The 19,682-nt window shown below is 40.5% G+C and overlaps 1 protein-coding gene across 4 annotated transcripts in view; it reads left to right on the forward strand.

Moving 5' to 3' along the window:
• ARMC8 (armadillo repeat containing 8) overlaps positions 1 to 19,682 on the forward strand; it is a 57,795-nt gene that overhangs the window by 9,093 nt on the left and 29,020 nt on the right. For 2 of the 4 annotated variants that reach the window (XM_072344605.1, XM_072344604.1), the window contains exons 3-6: positions 6,553 to 6,624; positions 16,702 to 16,844; positions 16,944 to 17,041; positions 18,896 to 18,988. In XM_072344605.1, the coding sequence (XP_072200706.1) occupies positions 6,553 to 6,624; positions 16,702 to 16,844; positions 16,944 to 17,041; positions 18,896 to 18,988 (406 nt within the window). The remainder of the gene's footprint in view (positions 1 to 6,552; positions 6,625 to 16,701; positions 16,845 to 16,943; positions 17,042 to 18,895; positions 18,989 to 19,682) is intronic. The other 2 variants (XM_072344607.1, XM_072344608.1) reach the window with 1 other exon arrangement.

The following is a 19,682-nucleotide window of genomic DNA, read 5'->3' on the forward strand; positions in this document are numbered from 1 at the left end:
TGGTGGTTGCTGGTGTAAGCTAATGGGGACAGTGTAACACATGTCTGAGAACAGGGAAGCAGGGGCTTGAAGTCCCTTTTAAGATATTTTCCTTCACTGAATGAATCTTAAGTTTTCTCTGTGTGAATGACTTGTGGAAGACAACATTATCTTGATAATGAATGATGGTTTTAAAATAGGAGGAGGGACAGAGTGACTGTACGTGTTTGATGGTTTGGATCATGTGTTTGAAGCAACAGCAGTGCTTCTTCCATAGTCTTGTAGCTCCAGAAGAGCTGTTCTCCATCACAGAATAGAAGATTTGTTTCAAGGAATCCTTGTCCAGGTGCAACTGTTTTTCCTCATGCCTCTTCAGATAATTCTTTACTGTGGCAACCTAGTTTAAGTAGAGAAGATGTGTTCCAAAGCTGAAACGCTGATGATACAGAGCACTGATAATCGCTTCTGTGGTGTTTTTTCTATTTAAAAACCTAATCTAAAAAAGCTGGCTAAGCTCTCATCCGCTGCTGACCTCAAGCATATGAAATTTGAGATGTGTTGTTCTCAAGGTTGAGTAGGCAATGTTTCAGCTGATTAGTGCTCTCATCCAGCTTGGAGCACAATTGCCAGAGCCAGCGCAAAGGATGAGACAAGAGAACATACTTGAGAGGTGGGAAAAGCAGCATCTCCTGGTTTGTCAGTGAACATAGAGATGTGAAAGGAAGGTAAGTTGAAACTAGACAAAGGTGCTCCAATAATTCTAGCCTTTTGTATCGGACAGGTGAGTTGACTGGGATTGGCTCTTCTGTTGGCAGCAGAAATTGGTTGAGAGGACTTTTCACACACATAAAGGCAATGAGTGCTGGAAACTGAGATAGGTTCAGAGTAGGAGTAGGGTATGGATATTTCTAATGATAGATGTGGGCCATTGAAACAGCTCCCCTTTCTGTGAGGTACTTTCATTGGCAAGAAAACATGACAAGGTAAGTTGCCTCTTCAAGTGGGATACTTTAGATAGGAGTTCAAGGGTTTCTGTGGTGTGATGTGGAGAAAGCTGATGAAGTGATTGCTTTTAGCATTATCTATGTTCTGCATTGCTGTAACTGTAGACGTGCTATTTTCTACAGCACTCTCATTTTATGCAGTGTAAAGTAAAGAATTAAGATTGGGAATAACCTTGGTTTTGGGGTTTCCTTGGGTTTCTTTAGTTTGTGCTGTGTGAATTGTGTGGTAGTTTCCAAGTGTTAAAACACAAAGCTGAGTAACATTAAGTATATTTATGTGCTATATTGTTCTTTACTGTAAAATTATTATTATTATTTTAATTGGGATTAGAAAGATTGAAATCTCTTCTCAACTTGATCCTTACCTTCAACAATAAGCTGATTTTGGTGGTATGCAGCAGTTGCTAGGAACTTTTAGTACTTTAATGGACATTGAACAGATATCCAAGCTGTAGTACTATCCGCAGTAGATGTTAGTTGGAGAAATAATGAGGGGCAGCTTAGCATGTGAAATTTCTGATTAATTTCTGTTGATTATTTTGCATCTGACAATTGAAATGGGAGAGGAGGAAGAATGGACAAGGAAGAGGAGGTGAAAGCTGGAGAAAGCACAGTTGTCAAACCTTACCCTGACAGGGGCTTTCTGACCCACCCCTGTTGGGTTTTGCTTCCGTGTTAGTGTAACTTAGAAACTGTCCTGAGCTTGCAGCGGGCAGGTTTTAATGTAGCCATCTCCTTGTATCTGCTACAAATGTTCCAGCCTTTTAGATATTTACATCTGGGGCTTTTGAAAACCCTACCGGACAGATGTCCTGCTTCATCCAAATGCTCTGCTTTTGGTAGATAAATGTTCTGATCTCACAACACGTGTTGGATGCTTCTCCTGTATACTTAATCCCTAAAAATCCCTTGTGGTTATTCCATATTAGAACTTAATGTGGTGGCTTAAAGTTTCTTGGGCTATTGTTCCTTCTGTGATTGTTCACCTCATGTTGAATATTCTTCTCTGTGTGGGAACATCTTAAATATGGTTACCTACTCTGTTTTCAGAACACATGAGATGAGAAGATACAGAGATTATTCATTTTGTCCTCTCCTGTTGTTCCACATCAAGTCACTCCAGCTTGTTCCAAGCTATGTAGTGTTGCATTGCTAGAAAGTGACTTCCAGGACTTCCTGTAACATTTTAAAACCTACTTCTGTTTGTGCTCAATTAACTGTATTTAAAAATGTGGATACGCTGGGGATTGGTGTAGCCATGTTGCTTTCACATGGTCTCTTTTGCAGAAGAGATGCTACTATCAGAGCTTAGGCAGGAATGCTTTAGAGGTCTGTTCTTTCTCAGCTGGGAAGTGAACTTATGCCAGTTCAGAGAGTCCCAAATGAGAGTAAACTTCATGGCACGTTGAACCAGAATGCTGATTTTCTCAGTACTCTCACGTTCTATACTGCTTGTTACTGCTTCTTGCTTGCCCCAAATTGGCTATATCTGGCTTTAGGAATCAGAACAAAAGTGCGTTCAGACAACACTGGCAAATCAGCTCACTTAGTAACTTCTGTCCAACTCCATTTGGATGGAAATTATTTTTATATACTCCTGAAATATTGTAGACAATCATTCTGTGCTTGTGCATCCACAGAACCAGCATAGGCTGCCCCTTCAAAGTGCTATTTGTAGCAGGTTAATTGAACAGATTATTTCTGCATTGCTGCATTCCAGGAGGTTGTTAGAGTTGATAAACCTCACCTGGTGACTTTTGTTCCCCTTTTCAGCAGCATGGAAGCAGAAAACAAGGATTTCTGTTTTTTCAATTTCTACATGGTTTTGTAACTTTAAAGTGAATTGTCTCTGGATTGAATTGATGCAACTGTATTCTTATTGATTTAAAAAGCAGAAAGAAATGGAGAAAGCTGATCTGGCACCGAAGGAAGAAGTGTTTATGAGAGGTTAGTTAGGACATCTTCACATTTGTTGGCAGTCTGTGTTTCTTCCTGGACTGTTTTTCACATAAATATTTTTCTTTCATTGCAGGAAATGTAGGCATATATATCATGTATCAGACTTCTAATCCATGCATTAAAAATAATTGTAATTCAGATTATTTCATTACATGACTTTGAATGTAAAATATAAGATTTTGATACACAGCATCTTAAAAAAGATAAGAAAAAGCACATGAAACCCCACCTCAGAAGTATCTTACAACTTCTTTCTTATAGGAACTTCATGGTTTTTGGGTTGTTTTTTCAGTGTAGCATCATAGAATGGGTTGGGTTGGAGAACTGCCTTCCTGCGGAATGGAGGCTTAAACACTGATCTTACACACATAGATTCTTTTCTTCTGAAGCTGCTGATGCTCCACTGCTGCCTGACAGCATGTTGGTAAATTACCTGCGAGCTTGGATGTCTTTTGGGAGGTCTGTGTGTCTTTCTGTTCTGGATTGTGGTGTTCACACAGGTGATGCCCAGAGTCACCACGGGCTAGTTGTTCTTTTGGAGTTCTCTTCTCTTTGTAATTGTTCTTGCTGCTCTTTCCTTCCTCTTTGTTTCAAGGACCTGTTCATAGTAAAAAGTGGGAGCAGCGTGCATGATACTTGAAAGTAAAGTGGATATCCAGTTTTGGACTGCATGTCTCTGATGTTTCTTAGTTACCTCACTTTGAAGGTTAAGAACTTCATTACTCTTTCTTCTTGGGTGAGTCTCTTCATGGTTCTGAAGTCGGTTAAGTTCAGACTTGCTGGAGATGATGTTCTCATGGAAGGGAATTATCCCCGGGTGTTTCAGGTTGTGTGGTTCTCCAAGGACCTCAAAGACCGAGATAATACATAGCACTTCTTTACTTTCTATGGGGAGAGATCCTGATTGGGAACATCTCTATAAAGCATAAAATGAAATTGTATAGTTATTTTGCATAATGAACCAAATAAAATTCTGCTGTTCACCTTTGGGTTACAGCGTTCTAGGAATAGTTTTTGTTTCCGTATCTTACTGTTTTGTTTTTTTTTCCTGTATAACTGGACTCATTTCTTTAGTAGCAAATTTGAGAGATGCATAACTTGGGAGTACCAAGACATAATGCTTGCAAACATGGTGATCTTTTCCAAGCCCTACATGTGACAGTTTTAGGTCTGGTTATGAGTTTGATGATATTTAATTATATGTCATTGAACTTGTGTTGGTTCATATTGATCATATTGTCTCATATCTCAGAGAAATATCTCACTTTCTTGTCTACCCATCGTGACCTTTCTGAGGAACTTTAAGAGCTGTGATGGAGAAACTCATTCGAATCCTGTACGTGTTAGGGCTGTGACTTCACTAAACCCCCAAATTAGAGAGCTTGACTGTCTTCATGCTGCTTCTTAAAGGGACCCCAAATCAAATTCTGATAGGTAATACTTATGTATTCATGAATATGGAGTTAACAAGCTGTTCTATTATGGAGTTATTACAGGAGGCACAAAAGGGTCTTCTGATGTCTGAAATGCTGTGTACAGTCATCTGAGCAGGACATTACAATGTCACCAGTAACAGACTGCTTGGCAGTTGAGTGCATCTTGTCTTCAGGATTCTTTGGAGTGTTTTGCAAGTGCTTTCTCTTTTGCTTCTCATGGACACGTGACATGATGCAGCTAGCCTTTCAGATGACTTTGAGCTGAGTAGTGACTGCAAGGTAGGTAACCCTGGTGTGGTCCAAGCAGCTTAGTACTTGGACTTAGCTCATGTCTTCTACCACTGAAATTCCTTTCAAACATCCACCATGTTGCTTCTGCAGTTGTTTTGTAAGTACTCTTTAAAAATCTTGAGAAATAATGAAGAGACTCCACGTCAGATCTTAAGCATAGGAACCACTGGAGTACAGTTTGAGTTTAGTGGAGCCTTTGAGTCCATTCTTTAATTCTGGGGGTGATTTCCTGCTTTGCCAGTCATCTGATTGTTCTACTTTTTCTTGATATCCTGTCATGAGATACAAATTCAAAATTATACAAAGTTATGTGAGATGTAACATAGTCCAGTGTTCTCTACTGATGCTTTTTCTCCACTGAGACTCCCAAGTCCTCCTCAGCAGGATTGCTCTCAATCAGTTCTTTTCCTAATATGATGACATATCTGTAGGCGTATCTGGGATTGTCCCAGCCCAAGTGTAATACTTTCCATCTCACCTTGTTGAACCTTACTGTGTTTGCATGGGCCTGCTTTTCAAGCCTGTCCGGGTCCCTTTGGATGTCATCCCTTCCTTCTTTTATCAACTGCACCACTCAACTTAGTGTCATCTGCAAACTTGCTGAGGATGTACTCAATCCCACTGTCTCTGTCTTTGAGAAAGATGTTGACGAGCGCTGGTCCCATGAAGGACCCCTGGGGGGCACCACTCATCACCTGTCTGCACCTGGACCTAGAGCTGCTGACCTATCTTCTGACTGCAATCATCCAACCAGTACTTCACTCACCAAATACTCCAGCCTTCAAATCTGTATCTTTTCAATTTAGAGAGAAGAATGCGATGTGGGATTCTATCAAAGGCCTTGCAGAAATCCAGGTAGATGACATCAGTTGCTCTTACTTTGTCTAATGAAGCCATCGGTCTATCATTGGAGGCCACCTGCTTAGTCAGGCTTGATCTGTCTTTGCTGAAGCTTTGCTTGCAGCGCTGAATTAGCTCCTCGTCTTGTGTGTGCCTTAATGGAGCTCGCGGGAGGATCTGCTCCATTATCTTTGCAGGCACGGACTGAAGCAACCACTCAAGTTCAGAAATCATTTGAACGAATCATGTGCATACATTTATTGTTTTAGCAACTTTGTGGCTTGTTGGTAAAGAATTATCTTCATTTAATCTGCCTTCTCCACCTGGTTTTATAGCAGTCCATACAGCTGAAAGCTTTCCATAGAGATGTGTTGTCTTGATTTCCCGAAACCAGTCATAATGCTTTCTTTCAGATTCTCTGCATGTTCATCTGTGTTCAGTGTATTGGTATTTAGTGGGAAAAATACTTCAAAAAAAGGTGATGTTTTTTAGTGTATGATTTTTAGTAACAATTTTCTGAACACTAAGGTTGCAAATCACACATTTCTGTAGGACTTGGTAGCGTGCAGAAGTAGTGCTTGCTTTCCAAAATGCTCTCCTTGTTCCTTACCCTGGTACACATACCTGTATTGCAGTTAACCCTACCCTAATGCGCAGACAGGAAAGTGGTTTTGTTCCAGCTTTGTTCCCTGGATTTTGTGATACAGATGCGTGGTTTTTGTTTTCATGAAGTCTAATGAACGTATGGGCGCAAAGAACCAGCCTGTCTAATTTTGCTCGGTTTCTTCATGTTTGCTATGCATGTGAGGTGGTGTGGGATTTCGCTTGCTTGCATAAGCTGGGATGTAACTGAATCCTGGAGTTCTGGGGTGTTTATCTGTGGGCTGTGGAAACTGTGCCCTTAAGCACAGTCATGCAGGTGAAGCATGGAGATGTGAAAGAGCATTTGATAAGCCTTCATGGAAATGGTAAATTCTATAGATTTAAGCCCTCAGTACCTCAGCATAATTTACCAGGGTTTGTTTTTCTTTCTGGATTTACAGAGATATGAAAAATGCTGTAATTGGAAACAACAAACAAAAAGCCAACTTGATTGTTTTGGGAGCAGTTCCAAGGTATGTCCTTTGCTACTCTCCTTTTCACTGACTCACAACAGGTCTGGAATAGTGATCCTTGGATCACAGGCACCTTTTTGTTTTAATTTTGATTGTAGCTGACTGCATAGTTTCTTTAATGTAACTGAGAGACTTGAAATGTGTGTTAATCTCATGTGTTACAGCACAGGCTGGTGAGTAATGCTTTTAATTTAGAATTTCACAGGGTTCCTTAACGTGGTTTTGGAGGTTTAAAAAAAAAAGTTTAATCAAACATTATCAGTTTAGGAATGAAATATATAATGATATTAATGGTGGATGAAAGTGGTTGTATCTCAATCCTGTTCTTCAGCCAATTGCCTGGTGAGTTCACAGGTTAAAATGCATAAGGTTGTTACGAGTATACTTTAAAATGGTAAATAAACATCTGAGATAACTTGATTCTGTTCTCCACCCGCCCCAAAGGACTTAAAAACTTTGTTCACGCTTTGTTGCTGGGTTATTGCTTCAGCTGATGTTAACCTTTTCTGGACCCTGATTTCAGTAGTACACCTAACAGATAACTGCAGCTACTGGATTGCTCACTAAGGCTTCCATTTCACACCTCTTCTCCTCCAGCTTGCTTTCAGCTACAACTTGCAGCAGCCGAGGAGGAAAGCTCTGAGCGTTGCATCACTTGTGCTAGCAGTACGGGACATACCTGCGATCCTTCTGCTTAAATGGCAACTCGGTCCCCAGCTGTCCTGCTTGAGGCAGTTTCTTCTCACTTGGTGTTTTAATTTTCTCCCAGGGAATGTCTTCATTTGCAGATTAAGTTCTGTGCCAAGGCTAAGCCCTTCAGTTCCATAGGAGTTAGTTGTGGGGAAACCCGCGCTCCAAAACCTGCTGGATTATCTTCAGCTCTGACTGAAAACAAGCGGGCGAAGAGCAGACTTACCATGGTGTGCATTTGATGAAACGTAGGCAAACTTTAAAGAATACTTTTCTTTTTTCCTGCAACAGACCCAAGGGATCCTTCTGACTATTATTTATCCTTTTGCTTCTAGTTAACAAAAAATAGAGACTCTCCAACTTGTAAAGCTAGAATCTGCCTTTTCTTAAATTTCATAGGACTGTGTTCTTTCTGTTATTGAGCTTCTTCTTTTTACTTGTTCTGTGCCCAATAATGAAAATACAGCTGTTTTTTTTTTTCTGTTAGTATCTTTTGGCTTTCCAAGTAAATTACGTGGTTAACTTTCTAATGCAAAGAAAGGACTGTGTTTGGGAAATCTTTAAAGGTAAATGATCGTGTCTGCTTTTGCTTCAATACAAGTTATCCTCAAATGACAGGAATTCCAGTGCCAAAGCTTTTCAGACTGGGTTGTATGGAGAAGAACATAAATTGAATGGGATATTGTGAGGAAAGGACAACTCTTACTGGCAAGGTCTTGTGGCATTATCCATCTGTGAGTGCCTTCCTGAAGGCTGTAGAGTTTCCTCAGGGTGTTGCAGACAGACCTAAATAGATACAGACCATTTGTGTTGGAGATCTCCTGTTTTCTCGAACAAGGTGGTGGGAATTTGTCTTTATTTGATGTGCCTTTTAATTCATGAAATGACCTCTGAAACTAAAAGAAACTGAACAGGAAAATTGTAATTCCAATCCACAAGGTCAGACTTTGCCCCACTAAGCATAGGTGTAAGGAAGCTTAAATTCTTTGCTCTAAGTCTCCTCTGCAAAGTTATCCGTGGGTTTTCTTTTCTCGGTTAGATTGCAGTCTCCCAAGAGGAGCTGACTCTTTTCTGTAATGACATGGGGATTGATAGAATTCTGCTGCTGCTGCTTTTTCCTGTGGTTCAACTTCTTGTTTACATGTTTATTTTTCCTTCTCTGCTTTCCTAAGTGTTCCTTCAGCAAGTTTTCATGTGATCAGAAGAAATCATTTAGATTCAAAGAGCTTCTTCTCATTTCTGATGCTTAGTGCAAGATGGTGTGTTTACGTGTTAGTGCAGATCGATATGAGGCTTGCAAAAGCCAAGGAAGTATCTTTTGTTTGAAAGTGGGTCACGTACTAATGGCTTGTGTGAATAATACCTACTTGAACATATCAGCCTGCTTGGAAAGAATTGTGAAGTCCTTCGAAGATCTCCATACCTGGAAAGAAAATGTTGGGGAAGAATAGCAGAATCGCTGTCGTTGTAGGTCAGTGGCTGCCTGTGTTCATGAGCTCACTGCGTATTGGTGTCATCTTTTAAAGAGGGAGACAGATGTACCAATTAAATGGCGTTCTCTTTGTAGCTTTCCAAGTCAGTATGATGGGCGGTCATTTCCTGATTGTTTGCTCTGAAGAGGATGCTAAGAAAAGCAAAGGCTATTGAAGTTTTTGCCTGGGGTTGTCCTTGAATTTAAGCACTTGTTCTAGGAGTTCTGTTAATTGTTGTCTTTTATAATGCTTCTCTTAGAGGAGAGCCACACTTAGCTAGGAATGCAAATATCTGCTTGACAGGATCATCTCCTGTACAGGCAGGACATAGTAGCACTTGACTGAGTATTTGGTTCTAAATCCATGGTGAGTTACTGTAAGGTAGTGCTCCTTTGGGAGTGAGGAATGTGGTTTCCATGAAAGTCTTTAGTTCCTTGACTCATAACTTTATGTGCTGAAATTATGCATGAAATATATGTTAATGCAAATATATCTTGTGCTTGGTTTGTGTAGTCATGCAAATTTCTTTAATTATTGGCTGCTTAGGATTAGACACAGCAGAATTGCACCCGGTATTATCTCAAAATGGTTTTAGGCAGAAGTTATCTAAATCAGCCTTTCAAATTATGCAGTGATCCATGGATCCAATATTAAATTTGGTTGAAGAAGTAGCAGTGCAGTAATGGATGAGGAGTTGCCATGTACTGGTTTGATGTTGCTTGTTCCTCAGTTCAGGTTGGGCAGCAAACACTGCTGAGCTATTTCACAGAACAAACTTAGCCTTCATTTTTCATGGCAATCTATCTACTATGCAATTAGTTCAGCAGTAATTTGTTAATTTTTTTTTTCAGGTTTCTAATTAAAGTAGCAACATGAACAAGGTTTTTGTTGCTGATGTTAGAAAGTTTCTGGTGTCTGTAGAGCGGATCGGTGATCCAGTCTTGGGGCAAGGATGGTGACTAAAGGATCTGTCAAGATCCTTTGCAGTTCTGTTTCCCATCTAACTGACTGCTGACTGTAGAAGTTGTATGGCATTCAGATCAACTGCAGGCGCTGTGCTGGTGCAGCACAGATGAGAGCTGTACCAGCTGGACACATCTGGTGAAATGATTGAGTTCTCTGGTATGGTACCAGCTTTCTTTCTAGAAGTCAGGCACAGCGTTTGGACACAGTACTACTAGGTCTGTCATGCCCATTAATTACTTCATAGCCATCCTTGCCAGGGCAGAGCACAGTTGTTTGCTGATGGCTCGTTCTCTAGTTGGCTGCATTTTATATGGCATTTTATGTGTCCTGTACTCCACTGGTTTGCAATCTGTGCCCAAACCTAGGGCTTGAGTGAAGGAGCTTCATCTGGGATGCTGGTACTTGTAAAGCCTCCCCTGCCCTAGAGTGTGAAAGGGATGGAGAAGCCCTGATAGGACTGGTGCTGTTGTGCCTGCTTTTGTCTTCAGAGCAAGTCAGGAGGCAGGGCTTAATTACATATCTCTCACTATGAAGAGTAACCCTCACTGTGAGGGTCGTGTGTGATTGGAATGAGGCGTTCCGCTACTGGACTGTGGAGTATATGTGAGCTAAGGCAAACGGTCATGGTCAGCAGGGTTGTATTAGAGCTGGTTTTGTTTAAAAAGCTTGTAAGCATTCTCTCTTAGAGGTGTCTTTTGTAGTAACAAAAATGGCATTGTAAATATGAGTTGTACTTCTAATGGCATCACAGTATCACAGTATCGTGTGAGTTGGAAGGGACCTTAGAGATCATCGATCATCCTTGAAGTTGTGATTTGGGATTTGAATTTTATGTTGCAGTTTTTCCTGTGGTTTTGTTTTCTCTTAATCACATAAAATTAGCTTTGTGATATCTGATGGGAGCTGTTCCTGAGGAGCTGGGAGCACCATATCTGTAAGAGCGTTCAAAACCTGCTCTTGACATTCTTTCTGAGTGACAGCAGGTTGGTATCAGATGGAGTGGGGATGCGGTTTAGCCATTCCATGTACAACAAAGAGTTCAAAAGTACAGATGGAGAGACAACAAAGTTTGCTTCCTCCTATGGAAAAGTGAATCACGCTGCACTGCTTTAATGTGAAGTAGCAAGAGTTATTTTTACATGAAACTGGTCATTAAGGTAAGAAGAACTCAAACCCGGTCCTTAAGGAAAATGTATATCGTATAAGGATAATTTACGTAGACTTCATACAACTTAGTAGGTATCACCAAGTTATTACTGAGTAGTTATCTGTCTACAGAGTTTTCCAACACTGGATTTAGCTGGCCATACAGATCAGTTTGGTTGGATATTAAGTAATTTATGTAGGGGAAAAAATCATATGATGTTATTGTAAGTGAAGGTATTTAAACAAAACAAGAAAATACAGGAGCTTTACACTGAAGCTTCTTGTTCCTAAAGGAAAAACTTCTTTTGCAGCTTACTTCCCTGCTGCTTATAGCATTGTAATACATAGCTGTGGAGAAACAGAAGAATACTTTTCTCTGTAATCCATCTTAGTTAAGTGTTTGTGTTCCAAAAGTAATAATTCACCAGGAATGGTCGAGACATGATAAGTAGTCTTAAGATACAAGGTACTGTAAGTTGAGCAGTTGCCCTGAGCTCTCCTCTATCTACCTTCCTTCTCATGGGGTTTGATGAAGTGCTGGAAATATTCTGTCAGCTGAGTTTCACTGTCTCTCTCCCAGGTTTAAGAACTTCAGAGGTTTTGGTGACATCTTGTAAATGGGGTGGGATATCAGAGAGTAAATCTGTGACCTTTGTAGCCAGCTGTGTGAGATCTGTGTCGGAGCACATTGGTGAGGTCCCAGTCACACAAATGCCTTTTAGTGTACAGCTCTGGTGCAACACACCCATCTCAGTAAGCTTCAAAAGAGGGGAAAAATCTACCTTGCTAGGCTGCTGTAGTCCCCATTCATTCAGCAGCTACATTCTTTGAAAGTTTTCTGCTTCGTGTCTAGAATATTGCGTGGTTATCCTGGATGAATCCCTGTCAGTTGTTCAGAATCCATCGTGCTTCCAGCTGCCCTTATTTGTGGTTTCTAGGCGTAATTGGTCACGGAATTCATTGAAGTATTTCTCTGGATGGATTTCATGTCCTATCTCATTCAGTTGCAACTGCCTGGATACCTTCACCAGTTACCTTCACTGAGGGACTGCTGGCTGAAGAGCGAGTCAACAGCAGCGTTCCCCCTGCTTTGCTGTTTTAGAATCTCACATGCTTTTGGCATCTCCTGAAGCTCTTGGGCTCTACATACGTGAGTTGTGTTGGTTCTGGCAGAGCCTTGTTCCAGTGTCCTCCATGTTCAATGGGACATGCTGCTGCAGCCGTTCCTAATGAGCCTCATACTGCCCACTAGTAGCTGGAGAGATGTACCCTAGTAATTTCTTTTGATACTCAATCTCCCAAACCCAAATTGTACCGTTCCCTTTTCTCCCCACGTGAACGTGCTGTTTTTCCACCTCTTTATCTTTTGAATCTCAATATATGGTAGCAATATACTGCAAACATCTGTGCTGAACTTGTCAGTACCAGGCCTTTGGGAACAGCAAACTGCTCCAGAATGATGTTTCTTCTGTCAGTAAAAGGATGCCATTTAAATTAGTGATTTCCAGTGTCACAAGGTGTCAGTTGGCTCTTTAAAAAGGACAAAAAGAAATGGTAAAAGGCAGTAGGAGGTACCATAATGTGGACGTTTAATTCTGTGGAAACCCGAGGCTGAAAGCCAAGCATCTTTCAAAGGTATAGAAAAGGATATTATTAATGCTTCAAAAACTTTGTGTGTTAAGAATCTGAATTTAAATGTTCGTCTGAACTAATTATAAAGCTTAGTTAAGAATTTCTATTTTAAATGTGCAGACCATGTATTGTAGTCAGAGTGTTTCATTTTGCCTCCTTTGCTTTCATGTAGCTGTAACATCTGCTCCAAGCGCAGATTGTTAATGGGAAGGAAAACAGCAATTACTCCCTTTGGAAGTGAGCAGCCTTCAGAATTGGGGGTGCTTCTGGGTTTTGTGAAACTATCTTCAGAAAAAAAAACAGACCTGAAAGTGAATGTTTCAGAACAGGGCTGATTGTTTCTGGATGCGAGGAATAGTTTATTTGTCAAAGCCCTTAAAAACCCCCGAACGTCGTCCATGTGAGATGCATTTCAGAACGCTTCTATTGGTACTGAAAGTAGAAGGAAATGCATTTGCTTTTTTAAATTGAGATCTTGGTTTTATGCAGGGTATTTTACCACCTCCACTGCCCCCCAAAAGTTACTGACGTTATCTAATCAGCAGCAAGGCACGTATCCACCAGCTCTTACACCAGAGGAGTCTCCTGGTATTCCTCAACAACTGTGTTTTAGAATCATAGGGTCACCAAGGTTGGAAAAGACCTCTAAGACCATCCAGTCCTACCAGTCTTGTTCAATGGCTTCTCATTGTTAGAACATAATCAGCAAAAAGATGTTTTTTGTATTTTTTTTTCTTTCTATTTTTTTTCAGTACTAAAACTTCTTCAGATGATTACAAAGTGAAACATGGCCTGAATCCAAGATAGCAGTGGTCTGTGAGTGTGCAAGCTCAGGTCCTGCTCTGGAGGAGGGCTGTGCTGCTGCTGGCTTGCTGTCATTGCCCCAGCTCTGCTATGCCTCTCCCACTGAAGCCCATAAAAACTAACCCTGCATGCAGCACACTGCAGAAACCTTTGCCTTGAGGCATGGCTGTGGGTTTGGGGAGGATGGAGTCTGTGGTTCCCATCTTGGAAGTTGGTTTGTTTGCTTCACAGCACATTTGTTCTGTATGTGCTGAATTAAACGGAGTCAGCTTTGTGTTGCTCCATCTGAAGTGTATCTCAGCACAGCCTGGGCTGTAGGCGAGCCGGCTGAGTCTTAGGAGTCCAACAGCGAGGAGTTCTGATGTTTGTGCACTTGAAGGAAGGAGCAGATTGAGAGAGCATCATGACAAGAGGACAAATGGAGTGCCTTAATTCTTGATAAAATTATTATAGGCTGAATCATTTAACATAATTGTGAAATATGTTTTTTTTTATAAGCTGCTTAAACCTGGAGCTGAATCATTTTGGCAGCAGACTTTGCTTTTTATTCTCTCTTCCCTGTGCTGAGATGAAAGAGTGTACATAGCGTACATCCTGTTGCTGATTCCTCCTATTGGCTGTCAGTGTGTTTTCTAAATGCCCAACAATTTGAAGTCACATCTTTCCATTTGCTTTTTAAATCATACCAATCAAAGAAGTTGATGTCAAACCTGTCAGGCACTACTCCCTGTCCTACAGGTTACATCATTTCCAGCAGTGTGGTTACAAATAAGATACTGACTTTGAAAACTGTGCAAGGTCTTTGCAAAGTGTGTGGGTACCACAGCGAGTTCATTCATCTTCTGCTTTGCTCACAGCAATTCGTGTGCAATTAAGGGTTTTTATTTTGTGATTGGAGGATATCCGAGTTAGAACAGCCAGTGGGACTGTGGTGTCCATGTGGTGGTGTGATGTTCAAGGGAAGCCTCACATCTCTTCAGGGACAAATTTTAGCTAAGATGATTCAGTGCATTTGCATTTTACCTAAACGGCCTGCTGTTTGCTGACAGTTCCTACCTGATCTAGGAGGTGAAGTGCTGCTGGTGCAAGGTTATGTTGTCTCTTTTGGATTGGAAATGAAATGTTATAATCTTGAGTAACATTACTTGTATGTTTTACTTCTTCTGTACTGTTCCAGAAGCAGCATTCATCTCTACCTTGATCACTGAAGAAGACAGTACCAGAATTGGTAGCTTTAGAAATATTTCATTGGCTTGAGGGTTTCCTGGGGGTGTTCTGGTTCTTCTTCCAGAAGCCAGTCACATTGGTGCGGTTGGTTTGAGTTTGCCTCAGTGATGAACGAGGTCTGCTTTGTGGAACAACTGATAACCTGAGCCTTTTATGTGTTCTGCCCTGCATCAGTATTAAGTGTGCCACATGGGACCAGAGTGCTTCAGGAAAGGTGGCCATCAGCTGCTGCCTGTAAGAGACCCAGAGGGATTTTATAAGGGATAACAAGTGTGCCATACTGAATGGAAACAAATTAGGAGTAGACTTACACAAGGAGTGCCTAAACATCAGGAGTAAGTAATCTTTCTGATACGACAACAGCAGCAACAGACCTGTTTGTCTTTATGCATGTTACATCTGTGGACAGAGAAGATTACAAAAGCAGAAATGATTCCGTAAATCTACACTGTTCTGAATTTGTGCCCATCTGGTTGTTTGAATCTTAAAGAATTGGAAAGGAGAAAAGGTATCTGTGCTGCTGTACATTCAGTTGCATCACGCATGTTCATTTTGGTGTGAAGGAAGAAACTTCATCCACCTTTTGTTATGTTTTAGAGCTTTTTTCCACCATTGGACTGGCTACATCTGACAAAGCATACACTTGTGCTTTGGGTGATGCTGGAGTACCTTGGCTTTCTGGTTGGTGTCTGACCTGCATTTACAGCAAGGCAGATTGGTTGCAAATCTGCTTGTTTTTCATTCAATAAGTTGTGAGGGAGAACTGGAGGATTGGTTCGTTGTTTTCCAGGAGCTGGTTAAGTGATCTGCTTCCTGGCAGAGGTGCAATTGTCTGTAATGGATGTTCAGCTTCTAGGTATGGAAGAGACCTCTCTTCCTTTACTAAGCTATGATTCTGTCTGTTGGCCTTTTATTGTAAGTTAGCAATTTAAGGAGCAGTTTATCCCTTATGTAAATAGCAAGCATGTGAAATGTGTGCTGAAATTATTCTTCTGTGTTACTGCCCCTAATTGCCCCTTTCCTGTCCTGTGTTCCTAAATTGCATTTAGCTACTGTGTTTCTGGCTAATTTTTTCTTGCCTTCAATTCAGGAAAGCAGCTTTGGGGTTGGGGGTTTGTCAGGCATCTGTTAATCTGAGTAGCTACTTCCTTCTCCTTCAGCAGTGGCATTGTGCTGACTTTTGGCCCCTCTTCTCTCAGAGAAGGCTTCTGTATATTGCAAGCTTTTAGAGGAGACCCCTTCAAATGAGACAGAGCTGTGCATTACTGTCTCTAGAAAAGCAACTGTGTATCTTGCATGTACAGAGAGAACTGTGTCTCTGTGCAAGCCATCTTGCCTGTTCTAGTTGTGCTGAGAATTGTACTGAGGGAACCCTTAGTTAAATGGTTCACATCTTAAATTAATAAACACTGTCAATCTTAGAGATTATGTTTTGTGCCAATGCGAGGTAGGAATCTGGTTGCTTTCAGTGTCTTTGCATGGCTCAAATTAAACTGAAAGTGTTTGGTGACCTCTGCCTGTGATTCAGGTACTACCAATGTCATCTGAAATAAATTACAAAGACCTCTTGATGCTTTAAAGAATCTGTGGTGATGGAGACCCAAAGATAGGCATTCTTTATGTTCATGTGTGATAATTTCTTGGTGTTCAAAACTCTCATCGCTCCCAGCACCTGTGTTTGTGTTCACTGGTAGAATTACCTTGCGACTGCAACCCAGAAGAAGTCACTGCCAAAGGCAGCAGCCGTCCTGACAGTGGTAGCCATGTCCCTGGGTGTTAGGGGAGATGTATGAGATTCCCTTTCCCACTGACGTCAAACAGCAGACTCATTTCCTTTAATTGAAATTTGGGATCCTCGGTAACCTGAAACACATTATCCCAGTTATCAGTACAGTGACATTATATCTTTAGAAAAAGCAGCGAGGCATCTTTGCACCACAGCAGCATCTAAAACCTGTGTAGGAACATACAATGCAAAACTATTCCTAACACAAAAATACCCATCTTACTCTTTAGTTTGGATTCCATCCTGCTGTTAAGGACCTTGTCCTCTTTATATTGTAGAATTCATATTACTTTTTACCTGAGATGCAAGTTCTGTTCCATGTGAATTTTCTTCTAAAAGTAATTCTGTTTTCAGGTTGCTATACTTGCTTCAGCAAGAAAGCTCCAGCACAGAACTGAGAACAGAATGTGCAGTGGTCTTGGGAAGCCTTGCAATGGGTACAGAGAATAATGTCAAATCCCTACTAGACTGCCATATTATCCCAGCCTTATTGCAAGGTACTCTTTGTTTGTTGTAAGTTAATAACAAATTGTTAGTAGTTGTCTGGGTATTCAAATAAGCAAATGAAACTGAATTAGTTTTTTCTTTATTTGTAGGATTACTGTCACCAGATTTGAAGTTTATAGAAGCTTGCCTACGATGTCTCCGTACCATATTCATCAGTCCTGTAACTCCAGAGGATCTTCTATACACAGTAAGTTGTAAGCAGAATATTCTGTCCTTTAAACTGTAATGCTCTTCAGTGTGTTCAAGTCTGTAGAGATGAGACTGCCTAAGATTAATGGGAAATGATAAGAATCTGTTTTAATGGGTCAAGTGTGCAAACCCACAGAGGAATTCTGGGGGTGTCAATCTATTTTGCTTTAACTTAAGGAAGGAGACTTCCAAGTTTTGGGGATCTGTTAGCATTACTGAAGATTTCAGCATGTTTTTCTTGTGAGCAAGGTTGGCTCATTAGATGTTTCTGGTTTCTCGTGGAACTTTGCTATTGTGGCATATGTCCCAAAGGCAGTACCTGCAAGCACTCTTTGTTAAGGAGAATCATGTTTATGACCACTAATGCAGTTAAAACATACTTGAGGATTTAATATCTGGCATTACCCCTCAACCAAACCAGCTATTCACAGGCCTTTTGGACTCTGCAGTTGAGAAGCAATCAGTGTTTGTATATCTGCTATATAGAAAGGCAGTTCAGGTGCAACTACTTCAAACCAGACCCTAATAATATTGCTTAGAATAGTTTGTCCTTTGCTCTTCCTGTGCACGTAAGCATGCAGCAGGCATGAATATATGGCTGGTCTATCTGGAAGAATTCTAGTTCCTAGTAAGTAATTGTTTCTGTCAGACCCTGAACTGGCAAATGGGTGTCTGTGCTGTGTTGATCCCTTCCAGTTATTAAGAAAAAAACAATTGAAACCAAAGTTGCTTTTGTTCTCAGTATAATTTATTTGCTCTACCTTTCTGTTTTATGTTGCGATGTTCAAGGCTACGTTGTTGGCAGCAAAGTTTTCTGAAGTCCATCTGCTAAATTCTCAATTTATATTCATATACATCTTAAAAATAAAGGTGAATATTGCAAAACTTTGTTAATCCCAAATGTGGATATTACTAGTGGAGACTTGAGCACATTTATTTTGCTCATATAGAAAAGTATTGCTGGAAATTTTCCAAGTAATTAGAAAATAAAACCTCAGAAAAAGCTCTCATAGCAACTGGGTTGTTATTTTCATCACTATAAAAGTAGCTAATGAGCATGAAGACTTTGCTCTAATTTTAACCCATTTCTTTCCCACAAAGAATGTTGCAATTCATCAGTTGCTCTCCTGCAGGTAGAACAGAGTCTCATTTACTTGTGTATGGTCAACTTAGACTGTAAGTTCTTTGGCCAAGAGGAATTGTTCAGTTCTTTCATCTCCTTTGTTGGACACACTTTATCTCATGAAGTTAATTCAGTTTTCTACCTTTCCAAACTAAAATGGTTGGTATTGTTTTTAATGTCATCGTCTGACCTGAGAGGCACTGGTAAAACTAACAGAGAGCTTTCAAATGTTGTCATTTGGTAATTTACCAGAGGGCTTGAAAAGCAGATAGATGTGTTTCCATGAGACAACTTCAAGTTTAGTGATTTTCTTTTGCTGTGATGTACTTGGAATTCTCTGGCATTGGTGTAACAGTGTCTAAACCAAGAGGAATTATTAATTCATTGCCCTGTACTAATCAGCAGGTGCCACAGAATTCCGGATCTGCAGGCAGTGTAGGGCTTTTTCCTTTTTCCCCTTCTATTTATTCATTGTTTGCTCATGAAGTAAAGATTCTGGAGGCATAAACAGAAGGTTTTATATCTAACGTGATGTCTTATGTATCTTCTGTACTACTTAAATGGTCTTCTCTTGTGTGCAAGTTCCAGTGCAACTGAAAACTCCAGTGAGTGAACTACTTAATAGGGAATATAGAATGCAGAATTGAGTACCCTTCTAAGTAACAAGTTATTAACAAACTATAGTGAAATGGTCTTAATGCCTTTCTTTTTTTTCTGACTTGCTTCCAGGATGCTACAGTTATCTCACACCTCATGGCGCTGCTCAGTAGGTCTCGATATACACAAGAATACATATGTCAGATCTTCTCACACTGCTGCAAAGTAAGGAGGAGAATACATGTTCTCTGTGAGACTTATTGTGTTTCTGGCATATAAGAATCTGTGTAAGATACCTCCTCTTTCGGCAGGCATATTAGAACAGTAATGGCTGAAGTCCTGTTGTCCTAGATTTGCTGTCACACTGGGTGTAATAGATGCTTCTCTGCAGTAAAGCCAAGTATGGAAATAACTGATTTTTGAGATGTAAATATCTTTGGCTACTAAACTACATCAGCAGTCGAGGTAAATAGCAGTCATCACTACTAACAGTAGTTAGCACAAGATAACAGTATAGGAGGGTTTTGTTTTTATTTCTCTGGAAATCTCAAAAAACATGTGAACTTCTCTTTGCAAAGGGTTTTCATCTCCTACCACACCAGCTGTTTTAAACCAAGAGAAGGGTTTCCAAGAAGTACTGTAGGTTGAGGGAAAGAATGTTCTTCTCAGTTGAGCTGAAACAGTTACAGGTTTATCCTGATAAGTGTTCAGTCCTGCTGTGTAATGCAGTTTCCCTAATATAGGGATTATAATTTACCAACAGCTCTACCTAAGATACGTTCTTGTTCTCATGCTGCTGTCTTCTAGTCTTAAGGCACTCCTTGTCTGCATCTCTCCCTATACCCCTTAGTTTTCCCCACACAACTTTTATGAAAAACATTGCTGTTTCTTTTGGTAGTTATTTGGTATTATTATTGGG

The sequence above is a fragment of the Excalfactoria chinensis genome, chromosome 9 (genome assembly GCF_039878825.1).
Source record: "Excalfactoria chinensis isolate bCotChi1 chromosome 9, bCotChi1.hap2, whole genome shotgun sequence".
NCBI classification, from domain to species: Eukaryota; Metazoa; Chordata; class Aves; order Galliformes; family Phasianidae; genus Excalfactoria; species Excalfactoria chinensis.